Source organism: Chamaea fasciata, unplaced genomic scaffold (genome assembly GCF_029207755.1).
Source record: "Chamaea fasciata isolate MVZ Bird 193981 ecotype frontalis unplaced genomic scaffold, bChaFas1.0.hap1 SCAF_1, whole genome shotgun sequence".
Taxonomy (NCBI): Eukaryota; Metazoa; Chordata; class Aves; order Passeriformes; family Sylviidae; genus Chamaea; species Chamaea fasciata.
In genome coordinates this window covers 149,763,292-149,788,858 of record NW_027094086.1, presented here as the reverse complement: position 1 = coordinate 149,788,858, position 25,567 = coordinate 149,763,292, and the positions used below count along the sequence as shown (strand labels likewise).

The 25,567-nt window shown below is 41.0% G+C and overlaps 1 protein-coding gene across 2 annotated transcripts in view; it reads right to left on the bottom strand.

The window, feature by feature from the left end:
• MINDY4 (MINDY lysine 48 deubiquitinase 4) overlaps positions 1–25,567 on the bottom strand; it is a 68,455-nt gene that overhangs the window by 3,571 nt on the left and 39,317 nt on the right. For both annotated transcript variants that reach the window (XM_066201686.1, XM_066201695.1), the window contains exons 14-17: positions 19,351–19,414; positions 17,091–17,252; positions 6,272–6,452; positions 2,569–2,641 (exon numbers count right to left, since the gene is read on the bottom strand). In XM_066201686.1, coding sequence (XP_066057783.1) covers positions 2,569–2,641; positions 6,272–6,452; positions 17,091–17,252; positions 19,351–19,414 — 480 coding nt within the window. The remainder of the gene's footprint in view (positions 1–2,568; positions 2,642–6,271; positions 6,453–17,090; positions 17,253–19,350; positions 19,415–25,567) is intronic.

The window sequence follows — 25,567 nt, the reverse complement described above, 5'->3', positions numbered from 1 at the left end:
GTGCTGATAATTTCGTATTGTTCTGGAGCGCATCAATAATTCAGGGTGAAATGCCCAGGCCCTGCTCTTCTCTCATCCACTAAATTCCCTTTGGGTGTTTCACTTCACAGCCAACAGGTGAACTCATGGATCCCACAGCCTCACTACCATAGAGGGTTAACAAAAAATACTGCTAGATTCAGGTTATAATAGCAGATCAGAGTTTGGTTCCCCTCAGGCAGAGCTAACAGATGTTATTTCCTCCAGTGCTGAGGATCAGGACTGTGATATAAGAGTATTCCTCAGGGAAGAACAGGATAAGTTGTCTGCACGGCATCTCCCAAAACAACCCAGGGATGCACATTCCAGACATCCCTGGGCCAGAATCCGACTGCTGCCACAGATGTCTGGGGCTGAGAGCCGCAAGAAAAGCACTTTTACTTGTCCTTTTTCTGAGGGCCTGCAGGTTACACGGATACCTGGTGGTCACTGGTCATTCCAGAGCCAGTGGAAGAGTTTTTAAACTCAGAACTGAACTCTTCTGATGTTTTGTACAACAGGGGCTGAAAACAAGAGCCTCCTCCTCCTGCAGAAGAAAACAATCCTTCTCTTCTGATAATAATAGTAATAATAATAATAACAACAACAATAATAATAACTATTATTATTATTATTATTATTATTATTATTAAAAACTAAATGCAGCACCAGTCTGTTACCAGTGCAGTTTTCCCTTCAGGAGAGGGCCAGAGATCAAACAGCAAAGCAGATGTGAGGCACAGAACTCAGTGTGGTTCTCACAGGATGGTGGTGCTCAGGTATTGGGGTAAGCAATGGGCTTGTCATGGATTAAACCAGAACTGAGGCATGTGAATGGAAGGAAAGCTCCCAATTAACACTAAAACCAATTAATGACAGTTAATCATCTCAAGTCTGATTGTTCCAGACTGTGGAATTCTCCACTCTGCCTGAGAAATTATCCTGCATTTCTTGATGAGAGAAGTCTGAAACGAAGCCTCATCATGAATTCTTCATCAAAATAAGTAACAGCTCTTTGTTTTATTAAAAATTAGTTTAGGAGAGTTTTCCACGGTTGCATGATAAAAAAAAATAATCTTTTTTTTTATCCCCTAAACTGCTAAAATTTTGGTTACTTGGGTTGGTTCTTACTTTTCCTTATATTCTGTTCTGTAGTTGGAAGAAAAAGTTCTTAAAACAAAAAGGAAAAATTTAACATGAGAAACCTTTTGCAGCAAGGCCACGCTTAAATAAATACCCTCAAAGCAAAGGGAGAGCACTGAAAACAAGGAGCCAGACTGCCCAGGGTAAATCAGACACTGCTGAGAATGCTACAAACAAAATACACTGACACTGGAATTCGCTGGTAATTTACCTCTCCAGCAGATTAAAGCAGGGAACTTAAAATAAACAAACAGCAGAACTACCAACACTGTATAACTCTGACACAATGCCAGGAATGGAAGATATTCTAAGAGTTTAAGCAGTTCCATGCATTATGCTCCTTGTGGGGCTTTCTGAGGTTGTACATTATTTATTTTACTTTGCAGTCATGCTTATGTGCCACTGGAAATGAAGAATCAATCAAATCTGTGTGTGCAGGAAGGCTGGACTGATGTCACTGCTGTCACCTTGCAGGATGCCTCTTCTACTTTTCAGTGATTTTCTGATCAACACACTGGCAGCAACTCTCCTTCTTTATTTATTTTCTGCTGGGGTTTTTTTTGCAGAGCAAATTGTAGCAAGGACAGGAGGGACACTGCAAGAGAAACCTGAAGCTGCCTGGCTTGCTGATTTAACAAATGTTATGGTCTCTGACAATGAGGCTTTCACTTCTTGCTCCAGAGATATTCAGATAGTAACTTCCAAAGCCCTGCTGGAATTGATATAAAGCTGAATTTTCTGCCCAGTTAAATTTCTCCATTTTGCTTTTTTCACGTCTCACTAAGCTGAAAATGTTCCCATTAACTTCAGTGCGATTTGGATGAATCGCTTATACAGGCCTCAAAATGGCCATGAAAATCCCAATACAATAGAAATTAGCCTTGTAGGTAAGGAGTGAAAATGAGCAAAGACCTGTCAGGAATGACTGCGCAAAACTTGGTGTTTTGTGGTCCTGACAAACCCTGTGCTGTCCACAGACAGTTGGAGAAAACTGAGGGTGTTCAATGATGCTTCATGCGTTGAAAATAACACCCAGGTCTCCCTCTTTTTCTTCAGAAAATGGAATTAATTGTTTCCTTTTCCCATTATACCTCTGGAATCAAGCACTTTTGGGAATCCAAATTTAGATCTATTGAAACCAAGCTGTGCTCTCAGACTGAATTTGGTTCAGTCAGTTTTTGGTGATGGATTGAAGGTTCCTCTAAGAATGAACACCTTGGACAGTTCAATGTTAATTGAAATAGCACGCAAGTAAATGTGTAAAACATATAATCACAGACTGGCCCATTAAGCATTAATTTTTCAGTTTTACTTGCTGAATTTTTTTTTTTTGACACTCCAGCTTCACATATATTACTTGTATCAACAACTGAATGTATCTGTATGAAAAACTGTAATTTCACTTACTTTGTCCTAATACAGTGCTCAAGTGGAGGAGTAAGGTCATTTTCTTTATTTTCAGGGCACACCTGAGTTGTATCTGCAGAGACAAAACAGACATTGTTAGTGGCTGGGGAACCTTTTCTTCGTTCAGAGCCCCACAGAAAAGATGGTTTGAGTCCAAGCACTGCCACATCCACCACTGATCACCGTCCCTGAGCCAGGTTAGATTGCTCATACAGAGGTGGTTTCAAGGAAAACCACAGATCAGAAAATGAAATAATGTGCTGCAGGGCTGTCATGAGGCTTTTATTTTGCAATAGATGTTGTAATTACTGAGTGACTTTTGTTACCCAAACGCCAAGGACAGTGGTGATGCCACACTTGAATAGGAAACCCCAAGTCCAGTTTGAACTGGGTTAGGACTATTCCACCCTGGAAAAGAAGGTTGTCCCTTTACTGCTCAGGAAACAATGCACAGACAGGAGGAGATGATGCTGTGTGGGATGTCAGGGAGCCTCCCCAGGCACTGAGCATTCCTTGGGGATGGAGAGGCCATTGCAGCATTCCGGGGAAAACAGAGAGGTCACTGTCTCAGACACGGCATCTGTCAACAGTGAAAGTAGAGCTGAACTTCCCAGGGACAAAACATCCTGCCACCAGCTTGGATGTCAGTCTGCTCAGCTGTTTCCTGTTTTGGAGTCAGACATTTAAACTGCAGCAGAGCAGGGTTTGGTTTGTTTTTTTTCTTTCTTTCTTCTTTTCTGTCTGTTGCCCAGCCAATGGCTTGGCCGTGAGCGGTGCACGATGCCAAGGCAGGGCGCAGGATTTGGGTCTTCTCAGGTGAGACTGGTGTAGACAGGACAGGAGGGGATTGTCCTGACCACTCACAGCTGCCAGTCTCAGATCCACCTGGCTCTCTCCTGTCACAGCAAGGACCTGGCTCTCCCTTGCGTGCTGATCTGATGGGTACAAACACATGCAGAAAACTCTGGATGACTGCAAGGGCTGCAGTGGAGGGAAACGGGCAATATTTAAGAGTACATAAAGTACTGGTGATTTTCCTCTAGATCCTCAGGAACTTAGAGGCAAACAGGAGTCTTTTAAGTTTAAAAGAGCCTTTTTTATCATAATGTTGAAGAGTTTGCACCAAAGAATTTTAGAATAATAAAAACTGAAACCTCTAAGATCATCAAGTCCAACCATAAATCCAGCACCACCACCATGTTCACTATTAAACCACGTCCCCAAGTGCCACAACGACAGGGTTTTTGAACACCTCCAGGAATGGTGACTCCACCACTTCCCTGGGCAACCTGTTCCAGAGCTTGACAACCCCTTCTGTGAAGAAATTTTTCTCTAAACCTCTCCTGGTGCAACTGAAGTCACTGTCCTGACCACAGCCCTGGTAGCAGGACAGGCACATGGTGTAGCTGCCTCTCCCACTCATGGCCAACTTCGATTAATTTTGTCATTTCTAGACTTGAATTCTTCCAGTCAGGAGGTTTTAATGGAGTGTTTCCATACAAAGAAACAGGAGGAAAAGTATCATAAAGTATCTAGGAGTAAAAGAAAAGGAATACTTATATTCTACCCTTTAATTAGTGAGAAACTGAGTGCCGGCACTGTTACAGCTCTTCTCTGCCTTCTCCAAAATTTCTACCCCAATGAAAAGATTTATTATTATTTTCCTCTCTTTATGATGGTGTGTTGATGTCATTGACCTGCTTTTGTGAAGGAACTTTATGTTTCTTGTCTACATTTTGGCAAATGGTTAAGTATGAGAAGCAGAGCAAATTCTTAATATAAAGTAGCAATTGCTGCTACTCCTAAAATCTAATTCTACTCTTCTGTCTTTTTTGCCTTTCTTGCCCAGCACAATGTCTTCAATATTTCCTGAAATGTGACCCTGAAGGTAATTTTACCTAATTATAACCAAGATTCCCATTTCAAGGAATTCAACTTCTTGCTCTAGTAAAGCAAACAGCTTTGCTACCCAGCAGCAGGGAGATATGGCTGGGGCAGCACCCAGCTCCTGATGCTGCAGCTCCAGGTGATGCTGCCTAAACATCACCTCTTGCTGGGATTTCCACAGGGGAAATACCAGCAATATTTAGCATTCTGATATTTCCATCTGCTCCTGTGTGCTGGGTTTAGACGTTTGGCCGGTGTTACCCTTTTGGATGTGAAGGAATTACAGTTTACTCCAGACCTAGCAAGGGATTACTGCACAGACACAACCAGGCCAGCGTTTTTGTGGAATGATGAAAATATTTGCATTTTTACTGCCCTTTGCAGAATTTCACAGATAACAAAGGATTTACTGGGACACACCCCTGGAAGGGGCTATGGCCACAACAAAGAGATACCTACAACTCCATGCACATTTTGGCTTTGAGGAGAAACACAAAGAAATGACATGACAGGTTGGACAGCAAAGGGAAAAATTTATATGTGCTCTGGGCAATTTCTCTTCCAGACCTTAAGAAGGCTTGGCAGCTCTTGATTTTGGAAACATTCCTGGTGATGGAAAGACACATCAGGATACCTGTTTTGGACCAGATGTTTTGTGGTACAACACAACAGAAAAAATGTGTGTCTAGTCCTGTGCTGAGCTGTATCATCCATGCCACTTTTATCTGGGATGTGGGAACCAGCTGGCAACCACAGTCCCGTGAAAACTGATCATTTTTGGAGCTAATTTATCACGCAGCCTTTACAATAGAAAGACAGGGATTTCCTTTAAAATAAGAGGATAAGTAACAGGCAGAAAGTTGATTGAACTCACTACCAAATCTCGTGAGATGCTCAAACCCCCAGCACTCCCAGCACAGAAACAACTTTGCCACACAGACTCAAGCAGAACACATAACACCCATCCTTTGCAAAAACCTGGATGTTGGTGCAAGTAAGGAATAGAGACAACTTGTTTCTAAAGAGCCGACTACAGTAGAGTGGCTCCTTAAGATTGAGAAGGAATTTGGTTATCAAAGAACCACAGACAAGACTGTATAAATGTACCAAAGGAAAGAAAACAAAAGGTGAGGGGGATATTATTAGCAAACTGGGATTTAGTGGTGGAGAATGTACTGAAGTAGGTGCTAAGGATCAGAATACTCATCCAAATGCCTTCCAGTTGAAGAAGTATTTACTGTAAAAGCAGCTGTGTAATTTGGCATGGTTTCCTGAAAGAAGGAGTTTAACAAGTTGGAAGATCTTTTGAGGGCTTGTGCTTCCAGGCAGGTAAGAGACTCAACTTTTTTAGCAGATTACTGGCATCTTCTTGCCTTGGAGGCAAGGACTTCATGTTTCCTCACCCTCTCTGCTTATTTTCCTACAGGCATTGAGGGTGAGGAACTGGAGACCTGCGCTTTCTGCCTGTAGAAACAACATGAGATGATGTGAAGGAGAATGGGAGTGTGAAATGTATTTTATACATTTATATGGGAGTATGAAAAAGCCAGAGATCACAACCTGTTCCTTGGGAACCAGTGCCACTGGAAGACTTGCCAGTGGATATGAAGTGACACATGCTCACATTTACCCCTTTCAAGAGCTTATCCTCAAAACCTCCTTGCGAAATACAATTAATCACCAAAACTAATTATGGAAATCAGGCAACAGCACACAAACTAACGTTCACTGCCTGCAACCATCACTGTTTGTATTATTGGATCCTCCTTTCTGCCCCCCCAAGAGGTGAAATGCAGAGGGAGGGAGCTGCTCATACCCACTGTCAGCCGTATCTCCTCATCCTGGTTGGCCAAGCCATCGTAGTAATAGAGATCAAACCTCCGTCCTGTTTTCCAGTCGCTGAGCAAATCCTTTTCCAAACAGAAAAGCACACTGAAGTGGCTTTCGCTGCAGACCAGCCAAATTGGGTACTTGGGGGTCTTCAAGTAACAACCAACCTAGAAGAAAAATACAAAATAGCTGATCATCACTGGGGTTGGGGGAAGAAACAATTCCTTGTGGTGATGCCTGAAGTTCTGGCTTTCATGTATTTCAGATTCTGTGCTGCCCAGGGTTACAGTTCTGAGCCTCACATTCAGTGGCACTCAGCTCTCTGCACACAGCAGGGAGACAAAACAAATCCTTTTCCTGACGAAGACCAAGGACAACTTTCAGGCCCAAAAGCACAAATGGTGGACTGAAGGGAGGAACAAGAAGGATGGGACCTCACAACCTGAAGCTGTAATTGGACAATTAAACCCCAATATGCAAATAGACCAAAACTTATAAAAATGTAAGATCTTGTGACCAGCCATCCATTTTGTAACCATTCTTAGTCCACCTTGGGTGTAGCCCTGGTCAGACTCCTGTCCAGCCCAAGGTGTATCCTAGAGGCCCTTCAATAAACACCTACTTTATTCTCTAGCTCTGTCCAGTCTCTGTTTCAGCTCAGCCTTCCCAAGGCATCAGTGGAAAACATAAAATTTCTAAGATCATTTATTTATTCTAGTCTACAAAACTAATGAAGGCTCATTAGAGACTGTTGATGAAGCAGACCAGTAAAGCTCTGGTAAATCATGAAGCATAAATGCAATTATTAGGCCCTGAATTATGGCAGGTAATGAAATACAGCTGTAGCGCCCTCACAGCTAAAAAATCACATCCCACATGAGCTGAACCAAAAGGAAGCATGTTCTCTGCTACAGCTGTGAAACCACAGGAATACAACATGGGATCAGTGGGAGGCTGTGCTGTCATTGAACAGTGACTGGAAACCAGGTAAGAGAACCACAGGATCTCAAGTGCCCTGAGATATCCCTGCCTGGGAAACTCAACTGAACCCAAAATCTTTTGTTGAGTAAAGAAAGTAATATATTCCCCTCACTTTATCAACTTCTAGTTCACAGTCCAAACATGTATTTTCAGCTATAGAAGAAAGCAATTACAGAAGCATTTGTTGGTTATTCTTAAAAATGCAATATGCTCATGTGAAAATAAAACTTTAACAAAAGCCTTTTCTAAGCCTTTGTCCTTCTTTTGAAAGTATATTTATAAATAACCTCAATATTCTCTAAGAAAGTGCATAAAAACTTTCCTATTCATTCACAGACGCTTTAAACTAGAATTTTCAAGGGATATAACCTATACAGGATGGAGGGAGGGGATACCAGCAGCACTGCAGTTGGGTTTTGTACCTTTGAGAAATTGCTTAGGGAAACTGAAATCTGAAATTAAGCATTTTGCTTTCAGTGAAATCATTTTGCTTTCAGTCACTTTGCTTTCAGGACTTTTTCGCTGAAAAACTGAGGAAACGGAGGAAATTTTAACAGAAAAATTCTTACACATGATTTCCAGATACAGATTTCTGGATGCAGCTTCTACAGTGCAGCCCCCAGTTCTTCACCCTGGGCACAGGGGCAAATGGCAAAAGCCAAAAGGCAGAAGCCAACATTAATTCTGTTGAAATCAAAACTCTAACCAGCACCCCAAGTGATAAGGAGTTTGTGTTTTCATCTTGAGGGACATTTAGAATTTATATCTGAAGTGTTATGAGTGCAAATTCAGCTGCCTTCCACAAGGAGAATTTCTTCTGATGTTAGATAACAAGTCTCCAGCTAATTAAGTAACTGTTCCCTGACTCATTACTTTGCTAATATCTATTTAAAACAGCCTTTTATACAACAGTTTTGCTTTTCATGTAAATTCTTGGCTTGGAAGTAAAGAATTTTTTACAAGCTTCCAATAACACTCGTACCAGGAGTTATCAAAAAAGAAAATACACAGTTTCAACAAAAGATGGCAAATTAGAAGGACACAGATGAAAAGATTCAGTCTCACAAACATGCATATTTTAATATGCAGATAAACCAAAGCCAAAAAGAACAGCCAGTCTCCTCCTAAAAATGTGTTCTTCCTACGTTTGTCTGCAAAAGCAACTTCCCAGCTTCATTAAACAACATTAGACAAAGATGAGAGAGATCCAGATCTTTCAAAGCCACATCCACTCCAGCTCTCACGTGAACCATCCCCTTGAAGCCGGGACAAACTGTTCAGATGATTGAGGGCTGTAGGGACATTCTCCAAAAATGTGTACTTTTCAATTACAATTCTTGCAGAAAGCAGCGAGGGCATGAACTTTGAGACCACGAAGAGAGTCTAAAAATATTGCAGCTCAAATCCTCCTCTCCCAGAAGAAGGGAGAAGTCTTCATTTTGGTGGCAACGATTTGACCAGCTGAGGATTAGCTGCTGCCTTTGACACGGGGATTTTCTCACCCAGGAGTGCCAAAATTGGTCCTGCCCACTCCTGTGCTTCATTCCCTTCTCCAAGGTCTTGTCCCTGCTGAGGAACCACTCAGCTTTCCTGATGCAAAACATGTTTTGTACAAAATACAATATGGACCCATGCTGCTGGCAAAGTAAGGACAATCTCCTCACTGTGGGGATTCCTCTGGCTGCCTCTTCAAGCATCAGCTGTCGTGTGGAGCAGAATCACTGAGTCATTTAGGCTGGAAAATACCTCCAGGACCACCTGACTGAACATCACAACCAGACCAGAGCACTGAGGGCCACATCCAGTGGTTTCTTCAATACTCCCAGGAGTGAGGACTCCATCACTTCCCTGGGCAACCCATTCCAACACTTGACCACTTTTCCAGTGAAGAAATTCCTGCTGATATCCTGCCTGAGCCTCCCCTGGTGCAGCTTGAGGCAGTTTCCTCTTGTCCTGTCACTTGTTGCATGGGAGAAGAGGCCAACCCTCACCTCACTACCCCCTCCAGTCAGGGAGTTCTGGAGAGGGCAGGAAGGTCATCCCTGAGCCTCCTTTGCTCCAGGTTGAACACCCCCAGCTCCCCCAGCAGCTCCTCACAGCACTGACTCTCCAGACCCTTCCCCATACACAGAATTATGACCTCATTTAACTGGTGAGGCCTGAGTGCTTCCTCAGCTGCCTGACCAGCCTGGTTGGTGGCAGTAATACTGGATAAAAGCTGGAATGAAACCTGGAAACAGGACAGGGAAGAAGAGGCATGAACACCCAGTGCTCTGACTCCTCAGGAAACCCCTCAAACTCAGCCGAGTGTCTGTGTCATCCAACAAGAACCTGACAGAGATCCCTCATTTCCAGTGTCTTCCCTACATCTGTAGGGCTGAATTCCAAAGGAAAATCTGGGATATGTGACTTGCAACCTTTTTATGAAATATTATTTTTGGTAAGAGCTCAATGGCTGTGTTTTCATCACTACTCAAGTACTGGTTTTCCAGCAGGCTCATTCATCATTTTCAGGCAAATGGAAAGTAAGGGGGGAATGAATGAGGTGTATTTTTGTGCTTCATGTTTTCAATTCCTATGAAGACTTCCCTAACCCTGATCCTCTCCCTTACAAAGCCCTCCAGAATGCTCATAAATTTCAAGGACACCGTTCTGATCTTTGTGAAACACCAGCTTTTCAAAAGCAAGAACCTTCCAAGGGCTCATTCTCCATCTAGTATCTGTGTGTATTCACACAATTTTGAAATTCAACCTGGAACTGATAAATAATTATTCAATAATAATTATTGATAAATTATTATTCAATAATAATTATTCAACAATAATAATTCAACCTAAAATAAGATAAATACTTATTGCTGGAAAATCATTCCAACAGATCTGCCAGAGTGAGAGGACGGTACCTGACCATTCAGCCCTGATTTGTCCCTTGAACAAGGCCATCTCTTGGAATCTGTATCCCAAAAGAAACAAGCAAGAGTGCGTGATATCAAAACCAAGCAGGGTAACTGGATATGGCCAATCTGACGGCATTTTTCTCCAGGTGTTTTATCACTTAACATAATTTCACCTCCTTGCTTGTAGGACTTTGTTGGAGGTTAAGTTTGTTCCTTCTTTCTCTAGGGAATTTTTTCCCCACGGGTTGCCAAAAAGACCAAGTGTTGGATACTTGAAAGTGCTTGGCTGAAACAAAGAGATGAACAAAAGGTAAAAGAGAAAGATAACGCAGGTAAAAGACACAGCTTGAAGCAGCTGCGTGCTTTTCTGCTTCCGGCGTTCGGAAGACGCGTGTCGGCCGCTCCTCGAAGATCTCAGCCGCCGCAAAGCACGCCGAAGAGAAGCTGGGCGCTTTCTGCCTCGCCTTCAAGCTTCTTCGGCGCTGCTCCTCTTGCTGCAGCGTGACCCTGCACCCCCTGCGCTGCCGGGACATCCTGCCCCTGCCTGCCGGGACACCCTGCCATCCCAGCTACCAGCCCGAGACTTTTCCACTGTTCCAGCTTGGTGCTCTGAGGATCCTGCAGGGACACTGAAACCAAACTGCCCTGGGTTTTGTGAAACAAAGCCCTCAAAGTTCTTGGTACTGTTGTCGTTTGTCATTAATGCTGTAGTTGTTTGGTGGGGGGGGAGTTTGTTTTTTTTTTTTGTGTTTGTTTGCTTTGTATTACATACTAGTAAAGAACTGCTATTCCTATTTCCCAAATCTTTGCCAAAGAGCCTCTAATTGTAATTTTACCTAGCAAATACCTGTCTTCCTAAACCAAGACAGACTTTACTATTCATTTTTCCAGTTAAAATCAATCTTTCCTTGCTTTATGTTTCTTTCCCTGAATACAGCTGCTAGAGGTGTTTATTTGAGAAGCAATCACAGTGTGTAACGGTTCCACAAAGGGCTGGGTTCTGTCAAAATGAGGAATTTCTGGTAGTACCTAATCCAGCAGGATTGACAGGCAAAAGGATAATTACACAAAGCTGTCAGAGTTACAGGCAACAGTCCATTGTTCTGTCAGTGTTTTATTCCCCACAGCTGCAGTGACCTTTTCTGAATGAATATTGAACAATGTTTCAGGGGTGTTAAGAGTGAAGTGTCAGTGGTGTAAAATCAGACACAACTTCTCAGCAGCCCTTGGGGGAGCAGTGACCCCACTGAAACACCAGGTCAGCCCCATCACTGCTGTATTTATGGGTAATTAAGGGACAATGTGAGGGTAAAGTTATGGCCATTGCAAAATACTTGATTTCAATCAGGTTGAGAAAAATAAAATTAATGCTTACAAGACCTGACATTCAGAGTATACACTATGTCAGGTAAGACAGAAATTGAAGAGGTTTTAGATATGTATTTATAAAAAACCAGCAAAAGTTACTGCTACACTAGAGCCTTAGGTAATTTCCCTGAAACTTTGGATCCTTTTTTGTTTGGTGTGGGGGTTTTTTGGGGTTTGTTTTGTTTGGGGTTTTTTTGGTTTGGTTTTGGGGTTTTGTGGGGGTTTTTTTGTTTTGTTTGTTTTTTTTTTGTTGCTGTTGTTTTTTGTTTGGTTGGTTTTTGTTGGTTTTTTTGTAGAAAAGGAAACCTTTCTGATAATGAACTGGGGGGGAAAAAATGGACATGACTGAAGAATAATAGAAAGAAATGTGCGTTAAATCCTAGGACTCCCAAATGAAAGAAGAGACTCCTAGAAAGCACTGGCTTCTGATTAAAGTTCCCTTACACTGCCATGGTGTAAAAGGAAAACAGACCTCAGGGTGCCAGGCAGCCTCAAGATCTTTCCTTTATCCCTGTCCCGCTCAACTGCTGTTCTGGAACGTCCCAAAAACTGAAGAAATTTTGAGGGAGATTCAGACCCTCACTCAGATTTCAGCATTTTGCCATTTCCTCACTACACACAAAGTTTATAGCCCACTTCAGGGAGTTACATCACTGGGACAGGGCAGGACTCAGTCCACAAAACACTTCTGTATTCATTTCTAGGCTCTCTAATGGAGGTTAGCCCTCTGGCTTTGGCTGTAAAATCAAATAAGCAAGAGATGGGCATTGTCAGAATTTTAGACCCTCCCATTCATCAGTGTTGCTGGGAGTCAGCTGAACCCTTACCTGAAGCATTTTCAGCCTAAAAAGCACCTAAAGTGAGATGGGATAAATCCAGATCCAAATGCAGGTGTTTACAATCTAGAGAGACACATGGAAAATACCTGACTTATCATTTTTTGCTTTACCTGTTTGCAAAGCACTTAGAGCCCTTCCAAACATGTGGGCTTTGTTATCCTTAATGTCTTAAATAAAAACTCTGTGATTCTATTTCATCTGGAAGGATGTTGACAAGGAAGCAATGCCAATACCCCAGCAACAGAGACTGGCCTTTGGGAAAATAACTGGCCATAACTCAGAGGACAATTGGACTTAATTAAAGAAAATTTCAGTTCCAGGCTAGAAAGGGAGGTGTCAAAACAAGGAATGAAGAACAGACTTTCCCAAAGGCCGATGCTCTGTCAGCCTTGTTTCAGTCAAATTTGAATGTACTCCATGTTTTTGCCCACAGTGATGCTCACTGAAGTCTTACATAAACAGCAGCTTCCTTTGCTGCATCTGCAGGGCACAACACTTACCCCTATTCCCGAAAAATAAATGGAAAATTGAAGCCAACCATCTGTTTCCATTTTGCACTTGCGTGTTTTTGTGGTTGGTTTCTCCAACGAGGAGGTTAAAAATCTCTTTCTAAACCTTCCCCTCCACAGCCCCACTCAATGGCCTGCCTTGAATCCAGCCCACCTGATGGGGAAAAGAGATTGTTCAGGGAACACATTTCCCTAGGAAGAAGGTTATAGGAGGGACACCCCACAGGGCAGAAACGCAGGTGAGGTGCCAGGAGACAAGAGCATGTGTGCTGAATTTCATCTTGTCATAGCACAGAGTGATTTCTTCAAAACAGGACCAAAACTAATATTTCCCATCTGTGGAATTTTAATGAATAAATTCTGTTTGCTTCTGTTGCTTTACTCTGCCTTTTTGAAAAGAAATGGGGAAAATGTGAGTAGCTTCTTTGTCAATGCCCTGTCGGTTTTCAGAGAAGCAAAAACTAAAAAGCACCAGGTCCCTTGAAGGGCTGGCGGCTCAGGCAGGGGCTGGGACAGTCAGGAATCAGCATAGGGGGAATTTGGGAGGTCAGACAGCAGCAGATTTAGCTGACAAGGCAGCTTAAAACAGGAGAGAACTGGTGAAAACAAAGACGAATCAGAGATAAGGCTCGAAAGAGACAAAATAACTTTGAATATTTCCATTTCTAACAGCACATACCTAAAGCGGTTTCAAAAAACATTTCAGAAGGATGGTGAGATTAATCAGCCAGCACCACACTGCCTTTAAAATGAGAGATTCAGACCTGTACTCATCCCAGTTCAACCAGGATCTTACTGGGATAAGCACTTTGACTTTTATTCAACTATTACCCCTCTGTGTAATGTGGAAATAACATTTACCACTGTTGCAAAGCACAGATCTGCTAATCGGAAATGGCATGTAAATACTCTATATTATTGTTATTATTATCATTATTCATGTTAATTAGCACTGTGGTGTTCGTTAATTGGTTATTTACATTATTAAAGAATTAGCAAGTTATGAATGATAATAAGGATAATAATCTGTTGAATTTATTTAATAATCTGAGAATGCAGATTATTTTCTCCTTTTTCACTGTTATTTAGTGACCTGGCATAAACATGAGGAGCCTCTGTTTCCATCTCTTTCTACTTTTAAGGCCTCAAGACATTTTGAAAGGAAGAATTTCATCATTCTAAGTCTTTTCACCTGCAATTTTAATGTGGCATTTAGGCCAAAGGCTCTGACCCAAATACAGGGATTTTCCTCACCCAGGAGTGCTAAAATTGGTCCTCCCACTCCTGTGCCTCATCCCCTTCTCCGAGGTTTTGCCCCTGCTGAGAGAAACCACTCAGCTTCCCTGAGACTGAACTGCTGGATCCTGCAGCTCAGCAGACAGAGGAAACCCCCAGCAATTTCATGTGCAAACGTTCCTGTTGCTTGACGTGCTCTAAATAAATCCCAGGAAACCTAAAATCTCAATTTGGGCTCCTAAGTTAAATGTGTAAGATCACATGGAATTGATATTGCTTAAATAGGGGCTTAGCACAAAGAAAAGAAACCCAAAGATGTGTAAGCTGCCTACTGAAAAGTAGCAGAATCGGAATTTTAGCTTCTTTCCCCCATTAAAATCGGGAATCTCACTGTGAAACTAAACGTTTGCACATGAAACAGATGGAATGGATCCATCTGTCATTGGGAAACGATTTGCAGCAAGTAATTACACAGCAAAAAAGCTCCACGGAGTTTGGTGATACGTCAGGGCTGAGAGTGATGATTGAACATTAACAACTCCAGACAAATCACTTGGGGCACACGTTTTTCTCATCAGCAAAGATAACACAGGATCCACTGGAGGAGAAGAATGGAACAGAGGGATTCTCCAGGCAATCACTGGAGGAAAAGGGGATGGATCATTTTCTTTGGACCTGCCACTGCCGGAGTTTGAGGATTAATTCCCGTGCCCCCACGATATCTACAACTCAGAAGCCATGCCAAGGGAATTGTGGATTACACACAAAAGCTCCACATAATAGAAAAAATGAGATTAAATGGTAGAGAAGTCTTCCTCCAGGTGGATTCACTGCATCTAGCCTGGAGTCTTGAATATCCTGTCCTAAATGTGTTGGTTAAGTTGGAACAAGCCTAGAGCAGGGAAATAAAAACAAGCTTTGGACAGGATGTGCTGATAAAAAAGGGAGGCACTGTTACATCAGCTGCAAATGCCCAGCGGATGGGGATGAATTGTTTAGGGGGCAGGTTGGATTATGAGTAAAATTATAATTAGAGGAAACTAAGTAAATGAAGAGTCTGACTTATTAATAGTATTTCCAAACACAGGCTCTGTGTGGTAGATATTAAAATCTCTGAATACACAAGGACCTGCAAATCTCTATTTGGATTTATTCATGTTTTAGAGTAGAGAAAAAATGGATGATAAAAACTGTAAGATCACAGTTATTTGCACTGAAATCAATGAAAAAATGGCCATCTGAACAAAAAGGCAGAAACTTCATGGATACAGATTTTTAAAAGAAACCCTGCTATATAACAGGACACAAAAATATCCTGAGTTATCCCCTCAGAGATTGGCTGGATGTGACCTAAAGGGAGTTTTCTGACTCCAGTGTCCATGATTCACCATATAGCACGCTCAGGATTTTCTTACTCCTGGAAACAAAAAATAAACCCAACCAAAAATGACAGTCCTTTTCCATGGCTGGGTTCAGTTACCAGGCTCAGAGCCACACTGTAATTGGATGCTGAGAGGAATAAAAGAGTCACTTTGAAAGACAAACTCTATTCTCAGTTCCACCTCTGCAAACTGCCACTGACATTTTATTTTTCCTCAACTGCTCTAAGTTTTATAACAGGAAGCAGAATCTGGCCCCTCACGCTGAAGCCACAGTGGAGACTCCCCAGTTTGGGGCCAAAATCCACCAGAATCTGACTTTTGTGCCAGTCCTAAGCAGACATTGCCTCTGAACTGAAATGCAGAGAACACCCAGATGTTCTTAATAAAAACCAGGACAACTTGCAGCAGATGCCCAACTGGTGTAGACTCTTAATTAAAAAAAAAAAAAGGAAACTACGTCTACTGGAGTTTCTGTAACTGATTAAGTCACTGGCTTGGAAAAACAGATCCCTGCTCGTGAGTCCAGCTCCCATGCAAGAGCCCAACAGTGGAAACAGATCCCCTCTACCATATAATTTGCAGAATAAGTGGAAAATGGTGTCTGAATCTCTGGGTAACTTATTTTTAGAGGGCAGGTGGGTAAGAAATAGCTCTTACCTGCCCTGACCTCATTTACCATTTCGCTACTCCCAAGTCATTTTCCTCACTGGAGAATGGAAAAAAAAAATGCTGGAGTGGCGCATAACCATTTTTTGAGGGTTTAAATGTCACACTGTTTATAGAAAAGAAAAAAAAGTGTGAACTAGACACAGAAGCTTATTTATTTTTAGTCCGCTCTGTTCTGAATTAATCTGATTTGGGCACACTGATAAGCTGTCTTGACTGAATTCAAGCCTTTTGTAATCCTGTGAATAATGTAAATTATTGTGCTAATTAAAAACAACAAAAATTGTAATTTGCCGGTAGCAGGAGAATAAGTCAGCAGGAGCAGCTGACTTCAGCCATAGAGGAAAGAGTTAAAATCAAGTTTTGTTTTCAGTCACACATTTAGACCAGATCAGTACAAACAAATCCTTTGGTAATCACTTTTAAACTTTTATAGAGGTGCTGCTACTGCAAATGCAGGTGGGACTCCTACAAACATCTAACAAAAGCAAAAGAATTTCAAACAGTATTCCTGCATCAAACACAAGATGGGCTGCTTAGGGCAGAACATGTCTTTAGGCAAAAAGTCCATCCTGGCCTCCTCCACCTCCTGTTGATGGAGAACTAAGTGAAATCCTTACACAGGTTTTTCCTGAGGTAAATTAATACCTGTCACTCCTTTGAAAGTTTTCATCTATCTTTTCATTTTCATGATGACTATGATTAAATTATGACTATCAAAAGCAATTAAAGAGAGCAATCCCGTTGCATTAACAGCCATTTTAATTGTCTGTAATTTTTATTTTTACTGGTAACAGAACCACCACTACAGCACAGAAAAAATAAACTGAACCAAGCCAGTAATTTCTTTGCTGCTTTACTTACTCCAAGCTGACTTTAAAAGTAATTTTCTTATTGCTAATTAAACCAGGAGAATGGAAAACCTACCTGACAGACATCATAGTGCTCAAACAGGGACAGTAAACCAATATCACTGCGACTGGTGATGCCTTTCAAAATGGTGATGTTGCCATTCCCAGAGTCCAGCTCTATCACATTGTTGAAAACATTGGACACAGCTTTGCCAGTCAAAAGCAAGTTCACCAATTCCTGTTTGGGACATGTTTAAAATAAAGGAAAACAAAACTCAAACAGTAGTTAATCAGGACAAGACAGATTTAGGATTGATAAAGTTAAACATGCACATGATCCCTAATTTATGTAGTGGCTTTAGGTTCATAGTTAAGATTAAAACTGTATATAAAAGGATTCCAGATATTTTGGTCAAAGTCTCCCAAAGTACAATGAGGAAATTACAAAATTATAGAATATCCTGTGTTGGAAGGGACCCAAAAGGATCACCCAGTCCAGCTCCTGGCCCTGCACAAACACCCCAACAATCCCACCCTGTGCATCCCTGAGAGCGCTGTCTAAATCCTCCTGGAGCTCCGGCAGCCTTGTGGCTGTGCCCATTTCCTGGGGAGCTTGGGCATTGCCCAGGAGCCTCTGGGGGAAAAACCCCTTTTCCAGCTGTGGGTTGGACGTTTTGTCTAAAAGGATGCTGTGAGAGACAGTACTGAAAGCTTTGCTGAAGTACAAATATTAGAGGAGTTCTCCATTTTCATCCTTCTGGAGGCAAACTGCTGATAATTTATTTACCCTCACACCCAACTCTCAAACATCTCCTATGGGTGTTGTTTTTGGGGTTTGTTGTTTTGGGGTCCCCTCTTCTCCACAACGAAAAGCACAACATGATCGATATAAACTCAAAGCCTCTACAGTACCACATTCACATTTTTGCTTAGTGGTGTATTTTGTATGTTGAACAAGATGTGTCAAATTGTGATTCTCACTGATTATTTCTGCCTGAAGTCTCCTTCAGTAAGACATTTCCTCATATGGACCCAGATCACTAAGATACTGGTATTTTCTAGCAATGATTGCTGATTATTTCCTCTCCAATTGAAGCAGGGGTGTGCCAGAGGCTAAATACCTGTGAGAGGATGGGTGGCATTTGCACATATGAGTGTGCCTGAAGTTCAAGAACAGAGCTATGGGATATTTTTCTCAGCTAACTCCCCACCAGGGCCAGCTGGGGTGCACGAAAGCAGAGCTAACAGCAGACTGTGCTGCAGCAGTGAACCAGCTCACTACTAATAAATAACATATGGCGAGAAACAGGAGGGGAAATAACAAAGAGAAAGTTTCCAGAAAAAATACTGCAAACTACCATTCCCAAAAGGCATGAATAACTCTGGTATGGCCAGTTTGGAACTGGATTTAAAAACACTGCACACAATTAGAGCTCTGTGTTTCTCCTGAAGGATTCCTCAGAATTTATAGGTTTTTACTGATTTTTTTGCACTTCTTATTCACCATCACTGATGTTATACCACGTTCTTGAGGAACCATTGTGTGGCCACAGTGCAAAAGTCCTCTGGCAACAAGAGAGGAACAAGAAACTTGTCCTTGGCAGCCTGAAGGGCAATAGATAGAATCCTGGATTCACTGAGGAACTGTAGGATCAGACATGGAACCTCAGGCACCTTTCTGAGAGGGCAGGGAGGGAACACAGCGATATCTCAGCACTGAAATCAACCAAGAAGTCCCAAAGAGGCAGATGAGACACAGGTACAGGCATGTGCAGGGCAGAAAACCAGCCTGGAAAGCAGAACCTTGGAAAGGAAAGACAAGAATGTGCCAAAACACGAGGGAAAAAGAATAAAGGATGAAAGTGCTTGACGTTAGGGGGATAAGGAAAAAAAACAAAAGAAAAATGGTGGAGATTTTACAGCAGCTTTCCCACAACTAAAGGGGCTGCAAAAGAGCAGGAGAGGGACTTCTCACAAGGGCACGGAGCAATGGGACAAGGGGAATGGCCTTCAGCTGAAGGAGTGTAGGTTTAGCTGGTATTAGGAAGAAATTCTTCACTGTGAGGGTGGTGAGGCCCTGGCACAGGCTGCCCTGAGAGGATGTGGACTCCCCATGCCTGAAGATGTTCAAGAACAGGCTGGATGGGGCTTGCAGCAAGTTGGGACAGTGGAAGGTTGGAAGGGTTGGAACAAGATGAACTTTAAGGTCCCTTCCAACCCAAACCATTCTGTGCTTCCATGACTCTGTGACTTAAAAATAAGCAATGACATCCCTTCCCAGAGGTCAGCTCACAGCAGAGGCACAGGACACCCCCAAAACTGCACTTTGAACTCACCTGGGTACAGTAGCCGTGGCTGCCAATCAGGCGGTTTGTGAGCACATCGAAGTCATTGCGCACCCTGAAAACACAAATTTAAAACCAATTAAATTTAACTACAATCGCTTCTTTTCATTAGGCCTAGCATCTCTAAATCTTACTGAAAAACAAAACCAAACTGTTTCCCAGTCATAAATACAGCCCCGTATTTTCTGAGTCCTTTCAAGGTGATTGTTTACATGGCAAAAAAAAAAAAAAAAATTAGTATCTCAACTAAACTGTGGGAAGCAGAAGTTTGGTAGAGCTAGGCTTGAAGGAAACTGCTGAAGAAGAGAAACGAAGTCACTGTCACCACTAGCTAGAAATTTAGAAATTAGAGATTTCTGCATTATTTGTGTGACAGAATCACAGAATGAATGAGGCTGGGAGGGACCTCTGGAGATCCCTTTGTCCACCCCACCTCTGGTACCTAAAGCCAGTGTCCCAGGACCACATCTGGATGGTTTCTGAATCTCTCTAAGGAGACAGACTCCACAATGTACCTGGGCAACACATTCCAGTACTCAGATCAGATCTGCTACTTGTTATGCCTGTCATGAATACTTGTTATATATCCATACAATCTATACACTACGCTACCCACGAAAAGAAGAAGGGAGAAAAAAAACCCAACCAAAACCCTTGTAGGTGTCCTCATTTGTAATGGTGTGGCCCCTAATCATATGTTGTGACACCAAAAGAGAAAAGTCTGAAACTGAACTGCCCATAATTATGGAGTAATGTGTCCCCAAACTAAGTTCACTCTCCCAAAACTCCTGGAATTACTGAATTAGTGATTGGTTGGTGGCCTAAACCACAAAGGTTTTAACTGCGATCGTTTTTCATCCTGCAGATATAATGGAATTGCAAACATTATTTTACACATGAATAAATGTTTAATCTAGGTCTGAGGAAAAGCAATGTGCTATGTTCTGGGAGAGCCGGGCAGTGAAACCCACTGATTAATTCTATGGGTCATAAAAAAGCTGTTTTCCTTCAGTATAAAATACGCTGATCTCAATTGTTTTGACTCCATCCTGATTTTGATATTTCTACTGAGGTAGAGACAATGCCTGAATAATGATCAATTAAAACTTAGTTATTCTACACATATCCAGGCTCCTCATTCTCCTTTGACTTGGCAAATCTATGTATAAAAATATCCATGCTTTCTAGCAACTGGCACAATTAATTTTGTTTTAAAATGAAAATAACTCGTTTCTGACAAAGTAAGAGTTGAATTGATGTGGTCAGGTTAAAGCTAGCTGGAAATTTCTCCATAACACTGCTACACATGCTCCATTAAAATTTATTTATTAAGCAAAAAGCCAGGATGTTTCCTGTCTTCATCCCAAACTTTAATTATATTTTCATAGGTTTTCTTTGAATGTCAGAAAAATCACAATGTAACATATAATTTTGAGGTTTACAGCCCTGAAAATATTTAAAAGACTTCAAAATAAGTCATAGTCATAGAATCACAGTTCCCAAACTTTAGATAATTATTTTCTCACAGGATTCCTTTGGAAGGAAAATCAGAATCCACTATATAATTTTGAGATTTACAGCCCTAAAAGTATTTAAAATAATTTGGAAAAACTCATAGTTGTGGAATCACAATTCCCAAACTTTAGATAATTATTTTCTCACAGGATTTTTTTGGATGGCAAAATCAGAATGTAATATATAATTTTGAGGTTTACAGCCCTAAAAGTATTTAAAATTATTAAGAAAAAAGTAATAGCCCCAGAATCACAATTCCCATTTTGAAAAATGCATTTTATCCCTTTCGCAAACAGCATATCTCATCCCTTTTAAAAACCCTTATTCTAAAGACAATTTACAAGTCAGTTGCAGACATAACAAAGTGCCACTGACGTCTCTTGCCCGTGTGAAATCAAAGGCAAGGCCGGGGAAAGTGTGCCCGTGACATGGAAAACTCCCTCGTGCACCACCGCAAGGCATGGACGGGGTGATAAAAATCTTTGGATTTTGGCCATTTCTCAGTTTTAGCAACGGCCTCATCTCGCCAGCGTCGCGGGCAGAGTGTCCAACATGCGTCAGTCGGGGACGAGGGGACATACGCCACACACAATGGCAGGAAGCTCTAATTCCATCTGTAGGCACAAACAATCTGGGAGTCTGGAGGTGGATCTCAGCTCCTCCAGGAGGAGGACAACATCTGCCTTTGCAATCAGCCCCACCAGTGAGGAAACCGACGTCAGGGATTTACACCTCCGCTCAACGCGCTCAGGGTTCTTACTCCCGCTTATTCCAAAGGCCCCCCAGCCTCCCTGCAGGTGTGTTTGCTGCGTTTCAGGTGTGCTCTGTGCATTGTGAAAACATCAGACAGTCACAGCTCTGTGATTGGTTTCTGCTGGGAGAAATTGGAGCGAATGCGGAGACGTTCACTGGTGATGGGGAAAATCGGAAGTGTTCATTCATTCTGCTGCCCTGGCTATCAGATGTCAATGCAGACATCATCTATAAATCATTATCACTAATATGGAATTTTTCCATTTATATCACAGCTTGGAATTTCCCATTTATAATTTTTAAATCACTTTAGAACAGAAAGAAAGAAAAAAAATCACTTTGAAGCCAGAAGTCTTTTAAGCAACCCAATGATCAACAGACAATGATTTACTGCTTGACTCTGTGAATCCCTTTTTAATTTACAGCCCAACACTCCATGTGCTGTTGTAACAGAATCACAGATCAGCAAACAGATAGTAAAAAGCAACAGTGTTAATGGTAAATATTCCTTTCTTGTGCTGTATTACCACCATTTTCCAGTGTTGTGATAGTTCATAATCCCAGCTGGAGAGTGGGGTAGGAGAATAGAATGTTGGCTGCTAGAGTGGAACACTGGGGTTTGCCCCTCCTGGTAATATAATAAAGTCTTTTTTTGAAAAAAATGGTCAGGCAGAAAGCAAGATACTGATTTTTAAAATCTCCTGAATAAAGATTTTAAATCAAGCATGTGCTCCATGTGCAGTTTTCAGAAGAAATCATACCCTGTGCTGAAACGAATCAAAAAGTTGACAACAAGACTTTACTAAATTTCAGGTGACTTGTAAGATCACCCAGCTTGACCTTCAGTTTTAGCTGTAATGTGTATGATGTGCTTTATGCATGAAATCAAGGAAGACAGAGTTTGGATTCTAAAATATTTTGAGAATGTGGATGTGTTTTAATATGCTCAAAGAACTTAAATAACATGGCAAAACTCAGTTCCACGTGGTTTATTCACTTTGTATTGTTCTTTTAAAAATATTTCTAATAAAGTCTTTTTTCCCAAAAAAAAAAAGAGCAATTGTGAGCCCTTATCCTGAAGCTTAACTGTCCTTTCAGCACTCATGGAAGCAAACACTTTTTTCTCACATTATTATCACACAAAACGAACATCATTATGAGGTGAAACCAAAAGATGTGCAAGGTGGCTTCAGAGCAAAAATTTATAGCAACTGGAGAAATCTCCTCATGACATAAATCACCAAAATACAGCTGGTGTGAATTACACCTATATTTCCATGGGTTTTTAATGCTGCCGGGTTTAAGGTAGGAATGCCTGAAAGTCCTTCCAAAAATATCTTCATATATTAAAAACTCATTTTCTCTCCATCCTCCTGTTGAATCCGTGTTTCTCTTCAGCCTGGTTGTAACTGTTTGTTCCAAGTTATAAATAATGTGTTTATAAAGGTTGTTAAATACTGAAGGTGGACAGATGTCGTGAGCCAAACCTTTGACTGCTCTGAATTGTCACAGCCCTACTGACACAATTTGCTGACTTCCAGACAGTTATTAGAAATCTGCCTAGAAATCAATCCATTCTGGGACATTAAAAAAAAAAAAAATGAAAAAAAAACAACAAAAAATAATCTAAAAGTTTAAGACATGATAGAAAAAAGTTTAATGTCATTATAAGCCTTAGCACTGATGGTTCATGGATAAAATTCACTTCAGTGATCTGCATGGACTCAATAAAGTTTTAAAACTGCATGAATGCAAATCCAAAATATAGCTATTTTGAGCGCTGGAATCTCCAATATAATGTAACCTGCAATCAGATGAACTTTTCCTTAGCAAACACTAAGTGAAATAAATGTCTTTCAAATGCTTCACATACATTTACTCTCAATTTACTTCCAGATAAATTCTTGACAAGTCTTTAATTAAATATTAAATACAAAAGTCCCATACAAACTGTAATAGTAGGAATAATCCCAGACTCTCACAGTGTGAGTCAGTTCATGCTGATAGGTATCACTTGGCTTGATAACAGAACAAAAGAAAAGAAAAATATAAATATAATAAAATATAAAAGACAGTAATAAAATATAAAAGAAAAAAAATAGTGCATTTAAGTGCTGGCTGGTTTAAAGTCCTTAACTCTGAGGCAAAGCTGCCACAGAAAATTGGTGACCTCACTTTGTTGATGGCAACAGACAGTCACATTAACAAACACACAATTACAAGTCTACTCCCAAAATAGATTTGGGGTTGGGAGGGAGAAAAAACTCATCTTCAAGCATAAGGATTTCAAATAATTACAATGGGGATGTGGAAAATGACAGGATGGGTGACTGTCTTATTGTGTAAATGTTCCAGAATATTTCTCTTTTTTTTTAATACTGGCACATAGCAAAGGTTTCAAATAAATGTTCAAAGAAGAAGGGAAGAGCCTCTCTAAAAAAAAAATAAATAAATAAAATATTGTTTGGGATTCAGACCAGGGAAAGCAAGGAAGTGGTTTCATTCTTTAGTTATCACTTTTGCCACATACCTGCTAATTTCACAAAGTTCTTAAAATGGTCTGAGGTACTCATGCAGGTTAATTCATCAGCTCTGCTGCTCCGGGGTGCTGACAAACTATGGGAAGAATTTATATTTCACAGGGATAGATCTGATGGGGAAAATGATTAATCTATTGGCATATTCAACCCACTATTTAATTTTTTTAAGGAAATTATCTTTCCAACTGATTGCAGTATCCTCCTGAGTGCAACAGAACAAGCAAAGATATTAAATCTGAATCTTTCTCACCACACTGACCCTTCAGCAAACAGCTGAATAATCTAAATGTGTGAAAGTAACCTGCTGAAATTTGGCCAAAATCTGACAATTTTACTTGTTTCTGCCACATTTTGTAGTAGAATCACATTTATTTTCCCGCACTTCTGCAGTCTTTTGATCAATATACTTTATTTCCCTAAAATCAAAAGAATTTCTGAAACGCTTTGATTCACTAAAGGAAAGGAAGTGGAAATAAAAAGACTGGAAAGATGAAAAAGCTGATCAATCACTTCATGGCAGGATTCATATCACTGATTTTTATATCTAAAGATGAACACATAAGCAGGCAATCACTCTGGAATTCTTTAAATTCCTACACATGGAGAGGAACTGGCAGATCCTGAAGGCAATTTAGGTGACTTTGCTTAGGTATTTTGCAGAGTAGAGGAACAAACTTCAGGAAAATTACTTTTCTCCATCTGATAAACACAAAGTAAAAAGAGCCTGCCACAACCTGGTCATGGCCATCAAACTGCTAAATATCAAGGACTGGAGGGATAAATCACAAATATTCTGGCACTGATGACAAAGAGAGTCTCTTTTTTACTTTTTAGATCAAAAGCTGAGAAGTGAGAAATAAGGTTGATGTTGATATAGAAATTTAAAAAACCCTGTAGCTATTCTTTGAAGAAGACTTCTCAACTGGACAAACCAATTAAAAGTTTAAGTTGATTTACTACAGATTTTAGCTCAACAGAATCTGAGCATGCAGATATTGTAGGATCAGAGGAATTTCTGACAGTCAGAAGGAACCACAGTTAAAAACTGGAGCAGCTTTCCTGTGGGAAGAGGCTACAGAGCCCAGGATCATTTCACTAACAGCAGGACACAACTGATGTACTCCAAGAGATGTTCAGATGGGAAGGAGATGATTAGGGAACTTTTGCTCCCTACTTTTCATAACACGAATTCCGCAGCACTCCTTAGATTTGCTGGGCAATTCAACGAAAAATAAAAAAGGAGAAACTCTTTCACAAAACACATTTCTGCACTGAGGAGCTCATTGCTACAGGGGCTGTGGAGGCCAAAAGGATTAAAGGGTTTAGAGAAATCCGTGGAGGACACGTTTCATCAAGGGCTAAAAAACACAACTGCCAGCCTGGGAAATCCTGGAATTACT